This window comes from Phyllostomus discolor, chromosome 3 (genome assembly GCF_004126475.2).
Source record: "Phyllostomus discolor isolate MPI-MPIP mPhyDis1 chromosome 3, mPhyDis1.pri.v3, whole genome shotgun sequence".
In the NCBI taxonomy this organism is placed as follows: Eukaryota; Metazoa; Chordata; class Mammalia; order Chiroptera; family Phyllostomidae; genus Phyllostomus; species Phyllostomus discolor.
The window spans coordinates 183,664,685-183,684,079 of NC_040905.2; the positions used below are offsets into that span (position 1 = coordinate 183,664,685).

General features: G+C 53.9%; 2 protein-coding genes across 7 annotated transcripts; one reads left to right on the plus strand and one right to left on the minus strand.

The window, feature by feature from the left end:
• The first annotated feature begins 886 nt into the window (after positions 1-886).
• On the plus strand, positions 887-6,593 carry CA9 (carbonic anhydrase 9). Of its 3 annotated transcripts, none has more exons than XM_036021899.1 (11): positions 909-1,471; positions 2,348-2,377; positions 2,655-2,825; positions 3,008-3,150; positions 3,235-3,327; positions 4,311-4,377; positions 5,233-5,390; positions 5,483-5,633; positions 5,745-5,771; positions 6,190-6,271; positions 6,406-6,593. In XM_036021899.1, exons 1-11 carry the CDS (start codon positions 1,120-1,122, stop codon positions 6,470-6,472), a joined length of 1,341 nt encoding a protein of 446 aa, XP_035877792.1. In that variant the 5' UTR covers positions 909-1,119; the 3' UTR covers positions 6,473-6,593. The 3 variants fall into 3 exon arrangements, with proteins under 3 accessions (XP_035877794.1, XP_035877792.1, XP_035877793.1); XM_036021900.1 differs by having other exon boundaries at positions 918-1,471; positions 5,483-5,618; XM_036021901.1 differs by lacking the exons at positions 5,233-5,390; positions 5,483-5,633 and having other exon boundaries at positions 887-1,471.
• A 1,041-nt stretch (positions 6,594-7,634) lies between these two features.
• Positions 7,635-15,933, minus strand: TPM2 (tropomyosin 2). 4 transcript variants are annotated; one of them, XM_028518539.2, is made up of 9 exons: positions 14,945-15,209; positions 14,394-14,519; positions 11,221-11,354; positions 11,008-11,125; positions 10,840-10,910; positions 10,300-10,375; positions 10,059-10,121; positions 9,823-9,892; positions 7,635-7,783 (listed from the first exon to the last, which is right to left on the minus strand). In XM_028518539.2, the coding sequence occupies exons 1-9, from the start codon at positions 15,056-15,058 to the stop codon at positions 7,701-7,703; spliced, it is 855 nt and encodes a 284-aa protein (XP_028374340.1). In that variant the 5' UTR covers positions 15,059-15,209; the 3' UTR covers positions 7,635-7,700. The 4 variants fall into 4 exon arrangements, with proteins under 4 accessions (XP_028374340.1, XP_028374331.1, XP_028374348.1 ...); XM_028518530.2 differs by lacking the exon at positions 10,300-10,375 and adding an exon at positions 10,624-10,699 and having other exon boundaries at positions 14,945-15,207; XM_028518547.2 differs by lacking the exon at positions 7,635-7,783 and adding an exon at positions 8,541-8,876 and having other exon boundaries at positions 14,945-15,933.
• Positions 15,934-19,395: the final 3,462 nt, after the last annotated feature.

Consider the following 19,395-nt stretch of genomic DNA (forward strand, 5'->3'; position numbering starts at 1 on the left):
CAGGATGAACTAATATGGGAACTGGATTCTGTCATTCTCCTGCTCAAAATATTTGATGCCTCCCCTTTGCCCAAAATACCATTCTCCCCATTGTTTTTACCAAGTTGAACTGCTACTTTTCACAGCCCCGGCCAAATTCGCCTACGTCTGTATTACTCTCTGAGACAGAGTTCATCTGTCTCTCCGAAATCTTATGGCAGTGTTGGCCCTTGCTCCCTAGACCACGAGCTCCCCAGAGCAGCAGCTGTACCTCTAGCCTGGTGCCTGGTGTACGGTAGATCCCAAATAGATATTTGTGGCCTATTAGAGTGAACGCATTCCCAGCAGTGAGAACTAGATGAATGAAGATGGGCAGAGGTTTGGGGGAAAGGAATGGTTTAATCTGGCTGGAGCATGAGGGGCAGTAGGAAGAGATAAGAGGGGAAGGTCTCTTGGGCAAGATTTTGAAGGGACGTGGAAGCCAACTAGAGGGAGAAGGTGGGCAGCTGAAAGACACTCTGGTGGGCAGTGGGGAGTCAGCGAAGGTTTTTGAGCAGACGTATAATATGATGAAAAGTTAATTTACTTTGAACCCATCAGAGCCCCTCACATACATATACTCAGTTTTCTATTCATACTCGAATTCACCTCCCACCTACCCACACACCCCTCTCCCCAAGCTCCTGCAGTGGCTTGCCCTACCCCTGACTGGGCACGGGGTGCAACACATGGGCTGCCTGCTCCCCTCTCAGCCAGAGGACATGGGGCCTCAGCTCCCCGTCTTTCCCCTTCCCTGCCTGGGGCTGGGAAGCAGGCCAGGTTAGCTGAGACTGGCTGGCAGGCAGCCGGCGGGTGCCAGGGAAAACCTGTGCAGTGCCAGGTGGTGCTTTGGGTTCCAGGCTGAGCCCATGACCCCGATAACCTTGTGCCTGCACACAAACCGGCCCCCACGCCACCCTGGTATCAGGGAGGTGGCAAAGGGCCAGAGAGACCCGAGGGACTTTGGCTCCATCTCTACAAAAAAGCACTTTGTGAGTCAGCCTGTTCCCCTCCAGGTTCGCTCCTCCCCCACTCAGCTCCTGTTTCCAATGCACGTACAGCCCGTACACACTGTGTCCGGGACACTGTACAGTCAGCCACATGGCTCTCCTGTGCCCCAGCCCCTGGCTCCCCCCGTTGATCTCAGCCCCTGCTCCAGGTCCCAGTGTGCAGCTGCTGCTGTTACTGCTGCTCTTGGTGCCTGCCCATCCCCAGAGCCTATCCCGGATGCAGGGGACTCCCTCCGTGGGAGGAGATTCATCTGCAGAAGAGGATCCACTGGGCGAGGAGGACCTGCCCAGTGAAGAGGATCCCGCTGCAGAGGAGGACTCACCTGGAATGAAGACTGAAACGGAGGAGGAGGAGGACTCTCTGAAGATAGAGGATCTACCCACCCCTAAGGCTCCCGGTGACACTCACGTGCCCCAGAACAATGCTGAACGGAACCACAAAGGTAAGTGGTCAGCAGCCCTCCACGTCGAGGCTCCAGGAGGTTTGTGTCTCCTTTCACTAAATCCCCAGCCCAGGCAGGGGTTATCTGGGGAGGGAAAGGAGACGGACGGAACTCTGACAGCAGCCTTTCCCACCCCTAGGGGCTTTTGTGCTACTAGATCCTTCCCCTCCTTCGGAGCTGGAAAGGGATGGATGGGGACACAACAATGGGGCATGATGGAGAGAGATGAGTTGGAAGAGGTGGGAAGAGGCGGGAAAGAAAGAGGAAGGTTGGAGAGGAGAAAGAGATCAGGAATGTGGAGCACAAACATGGGCAGAAGTAAGAGTGTGACGGACGAGAAGAGGAAAGATGGGGCACCAGAGGGAGAGCAGGAAGGGCTCACCTGCTCAGCTGAGGAGGAGTTCACCTCTTCGTCAGTTTACAGGTGAAAAAAACAGACCCAGGAAGGAGGAGACAGCCAGGAGGGGGGCCCCGGTGTCCTGACTTCCAAACCAGGAACTCTGGGGAAGAGTTTGGAAACCAGAAATGGAAGAGGGATGAGTGGAGAGGAGGGACAGGCAAGGGAGAAAGGAAGGATGCTTTACTGATTGGGCCAGGAGCTGAGGCTGTCACCTGTTTACTAACACAGTGGATGCAAACTGCTGTCTCCACAGTCAGTGGGGCCTCTGCGTGGCCCACCACGCTGTGGTGGTGTGTTTGGCTGCATTCTGTTGTGCCGTGCACCTGGCCAGCGTCAGGCGTTTCTGCTATCTGCGATGCCCCGTGGGGCATCCGAGTTTGTGAAGCCCTGACAGTGAGGGGAGCGCCCACCTCGTTCTGACCACCCGGGAGGGCCTGGGCTCAACGACCAGATCCTAATCCTTCTCATTTGTGCAGGGGATGGCCACAGTCATTGGCGCTATGGAGGTGAGACAACCATCCAGTCTGGGCACCCAGCTCTGCTCCTCTGTCCCCAACCATCCCTGAACCCTAGGCATCCCCACTCCCCTCCGCCCCCCGCCCCCCCCCCAACACATCCACGTCTGCCAGTCCCCCAACGTGGCCAGCTACGTATCTCTGTGTGCACTTTCCTGGTTTTATTTCCTGCCCAGTGCCCTCAGACTCCACCTCTTCACCTTTTCTATCCTGCATCCCTTAAAGTTCCGGATCTGATCACCTTCCTGTCCGGGCTGTCACACCACAGGCGGCCCGCCCTGGCCCCAGGTGTCCCCAGCCTGCGCAGACCGCTACCAGTCCCCAGTGGATATCCGCCCCGAGCTCACTGCATTTTGCCCGGCCCTGCGACCCCTAGAACTCCTTGGCTTTGAGCTCCCGCCACTTCCAAACCTGCGCCTCCGCAACAACGGCCACACGGGTGAGGCGGTCTCAGGGCGCAGCACCAAGGAAGGGGTGGATGCTCCCTGCAGACCCGAAGGGGCCTTGGGAGGCGGGACTGTCCCGGAGATGCTTGGAGGTAGTTTGGCTCCAGGGGCGCGGCAGGGCGGGATCCGCCTCCCTGGCTCACCCCAATCCCCCCCCCCCCTCCCTCCACTGCAGTGCAGTTGACTCTGCCTCCCGGGCTGGTGACGGCCCTGGGTCCCGGGCGGGAGTACCGGGCCATGCAGTTGCATCTGCACTGGGGGTCTGCGGGTCGGCCAGGCTCGGAACACACGATTGGCGGCCACCGTTTCCCTGGCGAGGTGAGTGCGCAGCTGTCCACAGAGGGGCCAAGGGGGCTCAGGAGGAGGGGATCTTGCTCATTTCTACTCCCCTGTTCTCTCCAGATACACGTGGTTCACCTCAGCACTGCATTTGCCGAAGTTGACGAGGCCTTGAGGCGCCCAGGAGGCCTGGCGGTGTTGGCTGCCTTCCTGGAGGTACCCGCCCTGGACATTCCCCCACCGCCCCGGGGCTCAGTGTGTCTTGCCCCCAGAGACCTGTCCCAGCACACTCACCCTGGCACCTGCTCATCCTCATTCACTCATCAGTTAATTCATTCAACACCCCCTGTGAGGGCAGCACTGGGCCTCAAAGGGGATTCAGAAACCGTGGCTCCTGGTCTCTGAGGAGCCCACAGCCTGTGAAGGAGTCTGATAGGGTAGACATACAGACAGAGGAGAAGAGGTGATCAGGGAGGTCTTCTCAGAGGAGGTGAAACCTGAAGACGTCACCAGTGGGGAAGAAAAGGAGGTGCTCGGGGCAGAGAGATGGTATGCGCGAGACACAGAACTCCGCCCACTCAGGGAAGGAATGACGGGTGTGATAAAGGGGCTATGAGGAAGAGTCATTTCTTGCATGGTCCTGTAACAATAACATCCCCTTTGTGAAATGGAATAAAGTCTAGAGAAACACTTAGAGTCCTCTTCGGACCTGTAATGATCAAGGCTACACACACTGATCAAAGGACGCCAGTAAGTGGAGGAATGACGGGACACCTGCTGGGCTCGCTCTTGACCTGACTCCGTAATGCCAGTCTCAAAGCACAAAGTTCAGAGAAGTGCCTTGGAAATAACATGTCCTTGCTCCCAAAGGCAAACACACGGATTATTAAGGTGGATGCGGAGGTAACATGAATACAACAGTCATTACGGCTTTCTGGAGCGGGGCCCAGGCCGTGGGGGCCTTGTACCCCAGCGGCCCGCCTTCCGCCTCCTCCAACTGGCCATTGAATACAAGCCCGTGAACTTGTTAGGTTAGTTCACAGAGTAAGAGTAAATGGACTTTGAATAATAATACATACGATTTTGTGTTCCCCCAGCATTGTCAGAGCTGAGGAGTGAGGGGGGACTGTGGGAACCCCACCTCACCTTCAGGCCTCTAGACGTAGCCCTAGATACACATGTTACCTGTCATCTCCTAGGAAGGCCCCGAGGAAAACAGCGCCTACGAGCAGTTAGTGTCACATCTGGGAGAAATTGCAGAGGAAGGTATGAAGGTGCGGTCTCTCCCACTCAGGGAGACGGTTGATGTGCGACCTGGGTGGCTCTGATCTTGATAATAACTAGGAAGCTGAACAGAAGGCAAACTTCTGCCCACAGGTTGTGTGGTTTAAAACCAAAAACTAAACAGAAAATATAAGACAAAAAACAAATAAGACCAAAAGAAATAGTATTTGGAACTTAGGGGTTGAGTCTAGAGAGCTAAAGTTTTTCTGAGAACTGTCTATTCTTTGTAAGTGTCAAATGTTTTAAATTTGTAAATATTTATTTTTGAAATCTTTTCCTTCCCAGTCACTCTGGGTCATTTTAAATCTCACCTACTGGACCTTTTGTTATTTATTTATTTATTTGTAGAGAGAGAGGAAGGGAAAGAGAAAGAGAGGGAGAGAAACATCAATGTGTGGTTGCCTCTCATGCATCTCCTCCTGGGGACCTGGCCTGCAACCCAGGCATGTGCCCTGACCAGGAATCAAACTGGTGGCCCTTTGGTTCACAGGCTGGCACTCAATCCACTGAGCCACACCAGCTAGGGCTCAGCTCATTTTCTTTTTTTATTTACTCTGAACTTATATCTGTGATCCGGCATGTTATCATACTGTGCAAACCAAGAGTGAAGACTCAGAGGGAGGAACTAAGGACCAATTCTCTCACTCTATGAGGCTCCAAAGCCTTTCACTTCTGTGTTGCCTTGTGGGAAGTTGTGGGAAGTGATACATTTAGTGAAGAGGTGGTCTCAGGGAAGTGAGCCCGTTTGGCTTCTGGGATATGAAACTGTATCCCTGCACGCCAAAGCTTGGGAGGGGAGATACCTAGAGGAGATTCTAGCACGGGTCCTTTCTGCAGACTCAGAGACTTGGGTCCCAGGACTGGATGTGTCCGCACTGCTGCCCTCCGACCTCAGCCGCTACTTCCGATATGAGGGGTCTCTGACCACACCCCCCTGTGCCCAAGGGGTCATCTGGACTGTGTTCAACCAGACAGTGAGGCTGAGTGCTAAGCAGGTGGGGCTGGCACATGTGGGGAGGTGGGGGTTGTGGGGAAAGGGGCATAGAATGAGGTGAGCCCTCCTTCCACTGTCTAATGACCTCCCTAGCTCCACACCCTCTCTGGCTCCCTGTGGGGACCTGAGGACTTGCGGCTACAGCTCAACTTCCGAGCCACGCAGCCGTTGAATGGGCGGATTATTGAGGCCTCCTTCCCTGCCGAAGCGCAGCAGACCATCGAGCCAGGTGCAGGTTCGTCTGGTGTCCTGTATTCCCATGTCCCCCAGGCACAAGTCCCTCATCTTCCCACGTGTCCTCATTTTTCTCACTGGTGGTCACAGCCCCGGCTCTAATGTCTCCTTTTCTCTGCAGTCCACCTGAATTCCTGCCTCGCTGCTGGTGAGTCTGTGTCCCTTCCCTGGCTCCTGATGGTGGGGACAACGCTAGGCACAGCTCAGTCCCGGGGGCTAGGCGGGACCACATCTACTGCCTCTCCTTTTCTGCAGAACAGACCTCCAGCCCCGTGAGGAGGGTGTCTGATCAAGGAGGGGCGTTGCCTTATTGTCCCCAGGGCAAGAGTTGGTCAGAACGAACCTCCAGAAATCTCCTAGTATCCTCCTTCCCAAACAACCCCTTTTACTTCATTTTTCAGGGGGGAAAAAGGTGGCTGTCTTACCCCTTCTTGGGTATCCCTCTCCACCCCTCTGCTGGCGTCTGCTAGATATGCTAGAGAACCCGGGGCCATGGGGAGATACACAGGGTAGGAGCCCCACTGCCCCCTCTCCACTCCCTGAGGCAGCCCCTCCTCACCCTACAGGTGACATCCTGGCCCTAGTGTTCGGCATTCTCTTTGCCATCACCAGTGTCGCCTTCCTTGTGCAAATGAGAAGGTGGCAAAGGTATGTATTGTACCCACCCCTCCCTCAGGCACAGCCCCCACTTCCTGCGTGGAGTCCAGAGCAGCTTCATGCCAGTCACACGCAGATGGGCTCACCCTAGGCCGGCGTTCTGATGAGGCTCCCTTGTCATGCAGACATCCAAGGGGCACCAAAGGGCCTGCCAGCTACCACCCAGCCGAGGCCGCTGAGACGGGTGCCTAGAGGCCTGGAACTTGGAGCACGTGCAGTGAGGAGCCAGCCAGAGGAATCTGGAGGGCGGGGTGCTGGAGACTGTTCTAGCCTGCTCATTACACCACAGCCCTTTTAATCACCAAATATATTTTTTCTAAATAAATGTTTCTAATACAATATGTGGAAGGTACCTTTGTTCCCCGAGTCAGGGTGGTGTATTTATTTCCTACTGATGCTGTAACAACTTATCACAAACTTAATAGTAATGCAAATTTATTCTCTTAGATTTCGGGAGGTCAGAAGTCCAAAATGAATCATATGGGCTGAAGTTGAGGTGTCATCAGGGGCTGGCTCCTTCTGGACACTGAGGGGAGAATGTTTCCTTGCCTTTTCCAGCTTCTAGAAGCCAAGCCTCCCTCAGCTTGCGCCCCCTTGCCTCCCATCACTCCAACCTCTCACGTCCATTGCCACACCTCCTGCAACTGCTTTTGACATGTTTGCCCCTCTGAGAAAGACCACTGTGGTTACACTGGCTGATCCAGATAACCTAGGGTCATCTCCCCAATTCAAAACCCTTGGCTTAATCACAAGGTCCCTTTCCGATGCAAGGTAACATTTTGCAGGGTTAGGGTGTACGGTCTTGGGTAGGGAGGGCGCATTCTGCTCTCAGGAAGGGGGCAGAAATGACTGAGATTGTTGAAAAGGCCTAGTGGTGTGTGTGTGTGTGTGTGTGTGTGTGTATGTAGATACACTATGTGTCTGGGAGTAGAGCAGGCTCAGTCTCTAGGCTTAAAATCACATTGAGGCGTTTGGGCTCTCACCCTGGGCAAGTAAAATCCCTGTAGCTCTGCAGCGTTGCCTTCAGGGGGTGGCATCTGGCTCAGCCACATGCTAGAATGGGGCGGCGGTACTGACGGCAGCTCCTTTGCCCTTTGGAGGGTTAGGGGCCAGGATGCACCCCCAGCCCCTCTGCTTCACACAGCCTGTTCACAAACCCTCCCAAAGGAGCACAGCACCCCCACCCCTCGGCTACCATAGAAAAGGAAGTCTTGTCACAGGGCATGGAACCAGGCCCTGCCCACTCAAGGGTCTTTCCACCTTCATTTACTCCCCTCAGGCATCCTCTCAGCCTTTTCCACTTTGGAAAACTACCACCACCATTGCCAACACCAAAGAAAGGCTTAAAGGGCCCTGTGATGCCAGGAACATTAGTTTTATTGGGCAGCAACTACAGCCTCGCTGGAGGCAGGGCCACCCCTCACAGGTTGTTGAGTTCCAGCAGGGTCTGGTCCAGGGTCTGGTGAATCTCCACGTTCTCCTCCTTGGCACTGGCCAAGGTCTCTGTGAGAGGAAGCAGCACGTGAGGAGGGGGAGGGGACACAAGAGGGGAGACACGTGGGGAGGCACGGACAGGGGACGAGACAAACGGACACGGAGCGGGCTGGAGGTGCACGAAGACAAGCATCCACGGATCTGAGGTCCCTGCGGTGGGGCAAATGGATGGATCGAGGACAGGCGTGGCTACCTCAAAACCTTGAGCCTACACTCAAGGCTTTGGGGTCACGGAGGTGGGAGGGAAAGCCTGACTCGTAAACTCATTCACCCTCCTTCTTTAGAAGGTTTAAGAGAGTCGGAAACAGAGGGAAGGACAAAGACTGAGCCAGGAAAGGGAAGGGCAGACAGACAGACGTGAGGCAGAAAACAGACCTGCAGTGAAAACCCCACGATGCTGGCATCCAGTGTTCTCCCAGGCTTTCGTTCAGACCTTTCACAGCCTTCTCACCCCTCCCCTGCCCCTCACCACCCCACTTCCCTTCCCATCATTCCTTGAGATCCTGGACCCTCAGCTTGGTGCTACAAGGTCAGTGCCAGGCCTAGGTTTGCAGAGACACCAGGGGGCCCATGGTGACTGGAAGGGTCATATCGTGTCCACATGCAGCAGTGACAGAGTGACAGACTGGGCGTGCCCATGCAGAGGGGATTTTGGTGTGGGCCACAGGGTTCTGTGGGTGTCCCAAGATTGGGGGTGTCTGTAAGAGCCGAGGTCTCAGCAGTGCTACTGCAGGGGTGAAGGAAGTGCTCTCTGGAGGGCAGGAAACAGCGTGGAGGCCAAGTTGAGTTTATTAAGCAGCAGAGAGAGGTAGAGGCTGGTGGGCGGAGGGGGGAGTGGATCGCCGGAAGGAAGAAGCAAGTGCCAGGGCGGGCAGCACGTGTGGCCGGCGCTTTCCTAGGCTACGCCCAGCCTGGCTGTATAGTGCTGGCAGTTTTTGCTCCTCCTGCCTGACCCCTCCTCAGAGAGAGAGCGAAAAGGAGAGGACAGAGGGGCCGAGGGGGCCACATTGGTGAGCAGCTTAGAGAGAGGTGATGTCATTGAGTGCGTTGTCCAGTTCCTCGCTGATGGCCTTGTACTTCATCTTCTGCGCATAGACTTCGTCTGCAGGGGTCCAGGGGTGGGTGGGAGTGTGGGGAGAGGGAGTAGAAGGAAAGAGGAAAGGATGGAGGTGGGTAATGGCAAGAGAGAACAAGAGTCAGAGAGAGGTGGATGAAGATGAGTGAGAGAGCAGGCTAGACTGTTGTCAGGCTCCCTCCCCCACCCTGTACCCCTGTCTCTTTTGTCCTTCTCTGTACCCTAAGATCCCACCTCCTCTAGGGGCACAGTGCTTTGGGTAAGCAGGAGTGCTTGCTTCAGGGGAAAGGTGCTCAAGCCAGAAAGGTCTAAAAGCCTATAAAGTTGGAGATAAAATTGAGGCTTGCCAGAGAAGGCTGGAAGCGAGAGAAATTGGAACTATGAAAGTGAAGGGTTATTGTACGGCGGAAAGGAAAGACAGTTTTAGGGACAGTGTTGATGGTGGTGAGAAACAGTTGTAGACTAGCAAATACCTGGATGACTGTTTTCACCAAATCTAGCTCAAAATAGGACTTTTCATTAACGTTGTCTTGCAAACGTAGGCATTAAACCAAATAGCTCTCTGTGTAATGAAGAAGTCTCTGTGACATAGCTCTGCCGGGTCGCACTTGGAGACAGGACTAAGCCAGTGCTACCTGAAGTGTGGTGTGACCACCAGCAACATCAGCTTTGCCAGAGAGCTCGTTAGATATGCAAATTCTCCAGCCCAAAGTCAGCAATCCTTTCGGAGCAGGGCCCAGGAATCTGCATTTTTAAACCTCTCAGGGATTCTCAAGCACGCTCAAGTTTGAGGAGCACTGGAGTTGTAGCCGGTTACAAGTGCTGAAACAGTAGGCACTGACCACCAGTCTGTGGAGTCCTAGGGGGTCCGAACCCAATTTCTCAGGGGCATATATAATGGGGTGTGAAGATAAGGGACAGACCAGTAGTCATGGGGGATGCAGTTTGGGGGTACAGGGGAGATCCCTTTTACCTTCCAGATCATCAATGGTTTTCTCCAACTTTGCCACAGACCTTTCGGCAAACTCTGCTCGGGTCTCAGCCTGGGAGTAAAAGCAAAGTGTGGAAATGACAGGAAGTGAGGCCCTCGGATACACTTTCACTGAAGTTAACCCTCTCTCCTATCTCTGTCTCCAAGTTCCCCACCACAGGCAGTCTCTGGTAGGGACTGGGGCCTTGGGGGAAGGTGGGGACTGGAAGGACCCTCACCTCCTTTAGCTTCTCCTCCAGCAGTTTGATCTCCTCTTCATATTTATCTTCTTTGGTGGAATACTTTTAGGAACACATACATGTCATTAGTAGATCGCCTCCACAAATCCTTCATTTCTCCTGAGCCCCACCGGCCACTCATGACCTTGTCTCCATGGAGCACCCAGCCCCTCCCTGCCTGAGCCTGTCGCCTCCCTCCCCTGCATGACCCCATCCTCACTGCCCTTCTGCCCCCCTCTACCTTGTCCGCTTGGGCTTCCAGAGATTTCAAGTTGTTGGTAACAATTTTCAGCTCCTCCTCTAGGTCCCCACATTTACTGCAGTGGGGTGTGTGGCAGGATGGGGTGTGAAGGCACAGTGCGGGGAGACAGTGGAGATGATGGCACAGTGCGGGAGGGGTGGAGGAGAGAAGAGAAGAGCAAAGTTGTGAGAGTGACAGCAGGCAGAGCTTGGAAGCCCCAGGCCCTTCTCAACCCCCACAGATGAGAGAGCGCAGCCTGAGAAGGAGGGGAAAGTGAGACTGGAGAAGATGCCATCGCCCAGAAAGGTCCAGAGAGGTCACTACCTCCTCCTCTGAGGCCATCAGGGACTTGAGGGCCTGGTCCATGGTTCGAAGTTCCTCCTCCAGCTGCCTGGCTCGGCTGGGGGCGGCGGGTAGGGATCAGAGGACAGGACCTGTCCCTATGGCCCCAAGTCTGAGGAACTGCCTCCCCACCGTGCAGAGTGCCCCACAGCCACAGGCTCCAGCTGAGTTTCACTTGCCACCCCGGGGTATCCTTACCTCTCAGCCACCTCAGCCCTCTCTTCTGAGCGCTCCAGCTCGCCTTCCAGGATCACCAGCTTCCTGGCCACCTGGAGGGAGGGGGGAGAGAGAAGGAACAGATCCACGGTGAAAGACTGGGGGTGTTTGGGGCTGGGGAGTGGGAAGGAAGTGGAGCAGGGCTGTCACCTCCTCATATTTGCGATCTGAATCCTCAGCGATGTGCTTGGCCTCCTTCAGCTGCATCTCCTGCAGCTCCATCTTTTCCTCATCCTTCATGGCTCGGTTTTCAATGACCTTCATTCCTCTGAGAGGCAGGAAGAGGGGTGGGGGCGGGGTCAGGGCCAGCGGAGACAGCCTCCCCCGCCTCCCCGGCTCCACCCCTGAAGGCCCCCGACCCACCTCTCACTCTCATCAGCTGCCTTCTCAGCCTCCTCCAGCTTTTGCAGGGCTGTGGCCAGACGCTCCTGCGCCCGGTCCAGCTCTTCCTCTACCAGCTGGATGCGGCGGTTCAGGGAGGCCACATCTGCCTCGGCCTGTGGGTCAAAGGTTAGAGATCAGAAAGGCTTCATCTACCTTGGAAGAGGATCAGCGAGGCTCCAGAGGATGGTAAGAATCTTATTAGAAAGACCCTACGCTTCCTGTCTTCCAGATTTAAACCTACTTTTTACCCCCTAGCCAATCACCTATCTTCTGCCCAGACGATGCTCCAGCCCCAAATAGCATCCATTCCTCGACAAGCTCCACTTCCCTGCTACAGGGCCAATTCAGACACTGGGCATAGTTAGGCTCCCAACAGTTATCTACATGCAGGCCCCTCTGTCCAGTCAGAGAACACCTGAAGTGCTCGGACCAAGTCTGAGGCCGCTCTGACTCCACAGCAGAGCGAGGCGCAGGTAAGGGGGTGGGGAAGAACCAGGCCAACCAGAGCTGCAATGCTGTTAAAAATAGCCAATCATATAATCAAGCTCAAATGACATCACCGGTTGTCAGGCAGACTCCCAGCTAGGGGCTCTGGAGGCAAGCCAGACCTGCATGGGACATCCATGGCTATAGCAAGGGGTTCCCTGCCAAGGAGGAGAGGCAACTGGGGCGGTGCAAGAGCAGCGTGAGTGATGGATACTCAGACACCGATCCTAAAATAGAGAGGCAAAACCATGGAGGTTTTGGAAAAGTGCCACAGAAACTGATGATACCTCGAGAAAAAGAGAGGGCAGACCAAGAAGGATGGGCCCCAACAAAGGAAAATGAGAAAAGCAGGACAGTTCGGGCTCTGAGTCAGACGGTTGTGTTTGAGCCACCGTCAGCCACTCAACACTTGTGTGACCTTGGGCAACTTCTTTAGTCTCTCTAAGCCTCAGGTTCCTTCTTTTTAATCTGAGTTGACAACAGCAGTGCCTTCTTCATAGTCTGTTCTGAAACAGTGCAGTACTTCTAATACTTGATTAATCACCATCTAGGAGGATTATATAACAGGTTCTCTAGCTTCTTTTTTTATTTTTAATCTTCCCCAAGGATATGTTCATTGATTTGAGAGAGGAAGGGAGAGAGAGAGGCAGAGAGAAACATCAATCGGTTGCCTCCCATATGCACCCCGACCGGGGATCAAACCTGCAACCTTTTGGTGTACAGGACGATGCTCCACCCAACTGAGCCACACAGCCAGGGGCCTAGCTCCTTGCTAGATCCACTGAACTGAGATCTCCAGGGCAGAAACTTAGAAAATATTTTTTAAAGATCTCATGTGATTCTGATGATTTTGGGAAATAAAATTATATGCAAAGAGTACTTGAGCACATTGCCTACAGAGTCCACACCCATAAAGTTAGGTTATCCCTGCTCTTCCTCAGAGACAAAGACAGAGAGACCCTGAGACTTAAGACTGGAAAGGAGAAAGGATCAGTGTAGGGGGAGGAGTGAGTGAGAGGAAAGAGCTGGGTGGCAGCACTGAGGGCAGAGGGGGTAGAAAGCACATCCTGGGTGGTACTATAGGGTGGAGGAAACACAGCACCATATATAGAAAGTAGTAGCTTGTCCTCCAGGTGCTGAAGGCCACCTACAGTGACAAGAGCCCATCACGGGCACAGGGCCAGATGACTCAGTCTGGAAGGACTCTGGGAACAGCACTGGGGGTTGGGAACAATGACATGGGGACGTTGGAGGTATCTACTCTACAGAGAGATGAGACTCAGTATCACTCTAGGAAGTCCTGGGGTCCTTGTGACAGGGCTGACATTTACCACTTTCTGCTTTTCAAGCTCTTCCCAGGTATGGACGCTGGTCTCTAGCCTGAGACAGGCAGTACTGTGCCCATGGGACAAATGGGAAGCAGGAGAGAAGGGAGAAATGGAGGAAGGGACTGTGTAAATGCTGCATCCAAAGGTCACAAAATAACTTTGGGCAGTTTCCTCTCTACCTCTGGCACTGCTATCCTGCTTCCCCAGCTCTGTCCCTGTCCACCCTCCTTCCCTCCAGCCCCCACCCACTAACTCCTTGGGTTTCCAGTCGTGCCTCCAGCTGCACTGGGCCTTGGTTATTTATAGAGTATCAGATGCCCAGGGCTGTCTTTGCTAGCAGCTGCAGGTCAGTTCCCTCCCAAGTGCCAGGGCTGGTAGAGAACCAAAACCAAAAGTTGGAGGTCAGAGAAATTGGCCCAGGGTGGGAATGGGGGGAGGGGACGGGGAACATGGATAACGGAACACAAACAGCAATGCTGTTTCTGATTTCACAGTCAGACCACGCTCATGCTAACCACCCCCCCATCCCCTCAACACAACACTAGGGTCCTCTTAAACTTAAAACAATCCTGAGTTCAAGGCCAATGGGGAAACTAAGGCAGAGAATGGTACAAGTAACAATGTCCAAAGTCATATGACCATTCCCTTACCTCAAGGTGGGGGTTGGGAATGACAGGAGTCTGGTTAGGGGGTGTGAGCTGCGCAGAGAAATCTGAGTGAGCAGAACCTGCCAAAGTGGCTGCCCTGGCATTTGTGGCCCTGTCCCTTTGCCCTGTGGCCTGGCATGGTCTCGAGGCTGACAGCTTAATGAGGGTAAATGAGGGGCTGTTAGAACCTGAGCTGGGGCCCCAGTGCACGGCAAGGCCACTGGAGCCAGAGGTCAAAGCCAGGGAATTTCTAATGCCCCCCCAGGAGTGTAACTCAAGTCAGGGCCCATGTTCAGATTCCTCTCTCTCCTCCTGCCTAACAACACCCACACCCCACACCCTGCAAATGTAGCTGTAGTCTCCTCTCCATTTTCAGCTGGAGGATTAATTGAGGTGGATGGTAAATCCCACTACCCACCCCCATGATGACTCACTGTTGGATCACTGTACATTCAGAGAGCTGGAGCCAAATGGAATTACAAATCCATGTCCTCTGGGGAAAGCGGTAGGTGGTTTTGATTTACCCACTAACTCGGATTATTTGTGCAAGCTTGCACTGGCCCGGGCTCCCGGGAGGAAGACATTTCTGTCCTGGTGTTGGGATATCTAGCTCCCCTTCTCCCTTCGTCCCCATGTCCAGGGCCCGTCCCAGCGCGCTGACTCTCCCGCCATCCCCCAGGTGCACACTCACGTCGGTGGCCTTCTTCTCGGCCAGCTCCAGTTTCTCCTGGGCGTCCTTCACTGCTTCTGAATATTTTTCCACCTCATCTTCTGTCCCTTTCAGCTTCTTCTGGAGGCCCTGCTGCTCCTCCTCCAGCTGGGAGAGAGAACCCTCCGTCAGCCAGGCCCAGGCTCAGGGAGGAGACAAGGGTGTGTGTGAAGGGGTACTAAGAGATATTTAGAGGATGTCAGGGAGGAAGAGGGATAGCAGAGGAGGCACAGTGCAGCCAGGGTGTTGGAGGGATCTGGTGGGGGTGGAGAGTTTCCACCCCCAGATGCAGGGCCCATCATTGCTCTGCAAGGTCAGGAGTGGAATTGGAGGACTGTGGCTCCCCAGGCCACGGGGTGCTAGGAACTGTGGTTCTGGCTAGGTCCCTGGGGGTGGTGTGAAGGTCCAGTGCCCACACTGGACGGGAGAGAGCCTTGGAGAGCAGGCCCTAGGACGGGGGACACAGAGCAGGGCCTACCCCACTCGTTGAGGGTGGGGTGGGTCAAGGGCTACACTAGGCCCTGGGCCCCCACCTGCTTGCAGCGGTCCTCAGCTTGCTTCTTGTCGGCCTCGGCCTGCTCAGCGCGGTCGATGGCATTCTCCTTGTCCAGCTTTAGCATCTGCATCTTCTTCTTGATGGCGTCCATGGCTGCGGTGGGGGACGGGCCGGCTGGCGGCGGTGCGGACCGGGAGAAATGGGCTTGGCTGCGCGGATTGGGCGCACGGGTGGCGAGCGAGGAGGACCAAGCTGGACTGGGTTGTTCCAGCCGCTGGAGCGTCTAAAAGGCGGGGAGGGACCGGGCGGAGCCGGGGGCCGGGACCCTCCCCCACCGTGGCCAAAACCTTGTAGGGGCAGAAGCACAGCCTGGACGGGGGGCGCGGTCGCCCCCTGCGTCCATCCCCTCGGGACCGCCTCCTCAAGGCCCCGCCTCTCCTTTACCTCCCCTCCCCCTAGCCGTCGGAAGGGAAAGGAGCCGGGACTGTCTGCTAAAAAACCCTAACACAGCGTTGGGGAGGGGAGGGGACCCTCGGGCTGGGGGGCTCCGCGTTGACTCTGAGTGACAGCTTGGTCCCGTGGCAGCTGCGGCTGGGGCCCCTAGGGCTATTTCGGGGCGTGAGCTCACGGCAGCTGCGCCGGCACAGGGACCGGAGTGCTCCCTCACCCCCCTCAGCTGCAGCAGCCGCTGCCCTTAATTTAGAAGTTTCCTGTAAATCCCCCCAGATTAAATGTCTCTTGGGAGGCGGGGCTCCTCCTTGGTTCCAGTGCCTCAGTTTACCCTGAGTCCCAGACTCTGGATTTGCGTTACCGATGTGGTAGTGATAACGGAAAGCCTCACCAGGGACTTGGGGAAACTGAGGCAGGGGCGGAGCCCAGAGGCAGCCCCGGTCGCAATGCAGAACACGGTCCGGGTTGTGCCCCCGAGCTTGGGCTTGACCTCTCCTCCCCTCGCTTCCCCCTTCCAGCCCCGGTCCCTGGAGCCAGGGCCCCTCCTCTGCAGTCGCCCGGCGGCTGGGAACCCAACTCCGCGCTCCTCCTGCCCCGCCCCCACGTGCCCCGCATATTTTCCACGCGGCTACGGCTGGGCGGTACACGCACGCCGGCCGCCCTCAACCCCACCCGGGACGCGTCCCTGTCCACCCCTTCTCGCCCGCACCCAGCCCTCGGAGTTCGACCGCCTGTCCAGCCTCCAGTCGCCCCTACGTCGCCCCCGCTTTCCCCTCTCCCTCGTTGCCCTGCGCGCCCTCCCTGCTCCCTTTTCCTCTGCAGACTCTCCTCTCGTCCCTTGTGGGCCAGCTTTAAGCCGAAATGTCTTTTCTGCCCTTTTTTGGGATGTTTCTCCGTGGGGAGGCGGAGCTGGGCTGGGCCGGGCTGGGAGAGCTGAGCTGCCGCGTCGGGACCAGAGGGAGCGGTGCCTCCTCCAAACCAGACCGCAAGAAACAGTCCCCAGAACCGGGTCCTAGGGTCGTAAAGTCTGAAGCGTGGGCGCGGGGTTGCTCCGGTTTTTCCTCGGGGTGGGGCGGGGCAGAGGAAGTGGGGGGCCGCCTCGGGGGAGGTAAGGGAGACCAGGCAGGGGGAGCGCTTTGCCCAGCTTCCCAGGGGCAGAGGGGTGGGAGGCCTGGCTTTTGCTGGTTGGGGGTGGGGACCGTGGAAGCCCGGCCTGGAGGCGGGGAGGGACTCGTAAATGTATTTAGATCTGCTCAGCTGTCAGCTGCTACACATGGAACATACACGACTTCGTACTGTTAACTCCCGTCCATCTCCCTGCTTTCCCAAAACTCAGGAGAGACACCTCCATCCGCCTGTAGCCAGTGCTTGACCCCTGGACATGGTCAAGCGCTCCCAGTTCCTCACTTTCCACATCCACGTAATTCCGTAGATCGTAGATAGCAGATCGTACTTCCTACAAATGTGGTTCCTCTCCAGGGTCTCGAGGGTTGCCTTAGGCAGCTCGTTTTATTACCTTCTAGCTGGGTCTGTTGTGGTCTTACTCCTAGTTCTCCAACCCATTCCTTCATTCAAATAGTCCTCTGCATTGCTACCAAAACGATTTTTAATGGAGGAGTCCCTTAACCAACAGTTTTGTTTTATTATCCCTCACCCGAGGATATGCCCATAAATGAGAGAGAGAGAGAGAGAGATCAATCTGATGCCTTCCATAGGCACCCAAAGCAGGGGATCAAACCCGAAACCTGGGTATGACCTGAACAGGAATAAACCCAGAACTTTTTGGTGTACAGGACAGTGCCCCCACGCTCCAACCAACTGAGCCACCAGGGCCCAAAGTTCTTTTTAAAATTTGGTATGAATGCGATCCTAAAACCCTCTCTAACTCCTCCCTTCTCCCTCCCTTGAGGATAGAAGTCCACATTTCTTAATATGGTATTGAAGGCCCTTTGTTTCGGCCCCTGCCTACCTCTCTAGCCTCTTTTTAAAAAATCTTTTGTTTTTATTTCATCTCTTGTTTTTAAATGCATTCATTTTACAGTCTCGACTTTATTCTAGCCTCACCTTTCACTCCCAGCCCCACTGGCGATACACAGGCTTGTACTTCATGCTGTGTTCATACTGTTTGAAGGAGGCACTGAGAAGAGCCATGCTTTTAAAAAGTTTTTAAAATGTATCTATTGATTTTAGAAGAAGAGAGACTTGTTGTTCCACTTATTCGTGCATGCATTGGCTGCTTCTCATGTGTGCCCTGACTGGACATTGGTGATACTCTAACCAACTGAGCTACCACTCCAGGGCTAGCCATACTTTTCTTAAAGCTTCTTCTACTTTTATGCATTGTCTCTGTTCCCTAACATGCTCTTCCCTTAGCTGAAATCTGATGGCCTTAAAGGTGTTTTGTTTTGTTTTTTAATTGTTGTTCAAGTACAGGTTTTAAAGATTTAGATCAAGTGCCTGTTCTAGGAAGTATTCCCTGGCTACCTCCTCTCCCACCCTCTCCATCTGATCCATGTGTGCTCTCGGGGCAGGCTCCCGTCACTCTCGTCAGAGCCCTTGTCTAACTGTTCTTCTACCCACTGGTCTGTCTCCTCCAGAACAGGGACTTTTTCAATTATGAGTCCCCAATGCCTAGAGTGGCATCATGCATAGAAGCGGCACTTGCTAAGTGTTCACCGGTGAGTTTTTAGGCACCGATTTCCAGGTGTGCAAAGACACCAACACCATGCGGATCTAGAGGAACTCATGGTCTCGTGTGGCAGCTATGAAACTTTTTGGTCTGAAAACCCCTTACACTCTTAGAAATTAAGAGTGGCATTTCGCCCTGGCTGGCGTAGCTCAGTGGATTGAGCGCGGGCTGGGAACCAAAGTGTCCCAAGTTCGATTCCCAGCCAGGGTACATTCCTGGGTTGCAGGCCATAACCCCCAGCAACCGCACATTGATGTTTCTCTCTCTCTCTCTCTCTCTCTCTCTCTCTCTCTCTCCCTCCCTTCCCTCTCTGAAAATAAATAAATAATTAAAAAAAAAAGAGTGGCATTTCAAGTGGGTTATATCTACCAATACTTAACATTTAAATGGGAACTGAGAAAATTTAAAAATATTCATAGAAATAAGCCCATACACAATCATATCAAGAAGTTTTTCAGGAAAAACAATATATTCACCTCCCTAAATTAGTGAGGATAAGTTATTTTACATTTTTGCAAATCTCCTTAATATCTGACTTAATAGATAACAGCTGGATTTTCAGAACCCACTTGGCTTTCTTTTGCTATATTTTGGTTTGAAGTACTATATATGAAGAAAATCTAGTCTCACTTGGAAATGTGGGAAAAGATAGTTTCTGGTAGTTTCTTAAGGGTTAGTTGCAATGTGAAACCTGAAACCATTATCAATAAACTTTTTTATTATTTTACATTAAATTCCTTTGGTCTGTATTGCACTTTGGTTGGCTCTTTTACCCAGGGATAATTTTGTAACATCATGGTCATTTGGAAAATACTGAGTCACCAAGCTATGCAGGTGTTCCAAATGTTGGCACATTTAAGTATACATTATTTTTAAAAATCACATTCCTAAATATCAAGACTGGTTTTAACAGGTAAGACTGTTTTCAGTTTTGGGAAGTTTAAGTTGTGAAGCTCATGGTGGCAGGTACGTTTTCAAAATTCTGATTTTCGCTTGAAAGCTCCATTGTATCATCGGCGATAAATACTGCCAGGTTTTTCTCTGAATTGACAGACTCATTCTGTTCCTTTTTCAGAAAAGTTCTGCCTGCTACCCAGGTCTGATAATCATGGTCTCTCTGCCAATCATTCTTTCAAGTCAGTGTGGAGTTCTGTGAAAAAGGCGGCTGGTTCTGCTCACAGCACAAAATAAAAAAACAACTAAGTGTTTTCCTCAAGACACCGTCATGCTCTTGTGCACAGCCAGTGGACGGGCTCAGTGCTTACTTCCCAGTACATTCCCCAGAATACTGAAAAGACTTGTTATTCAAGGAACAGGTTTCATACGGTTTCACTGCTTCATCAAGGGCA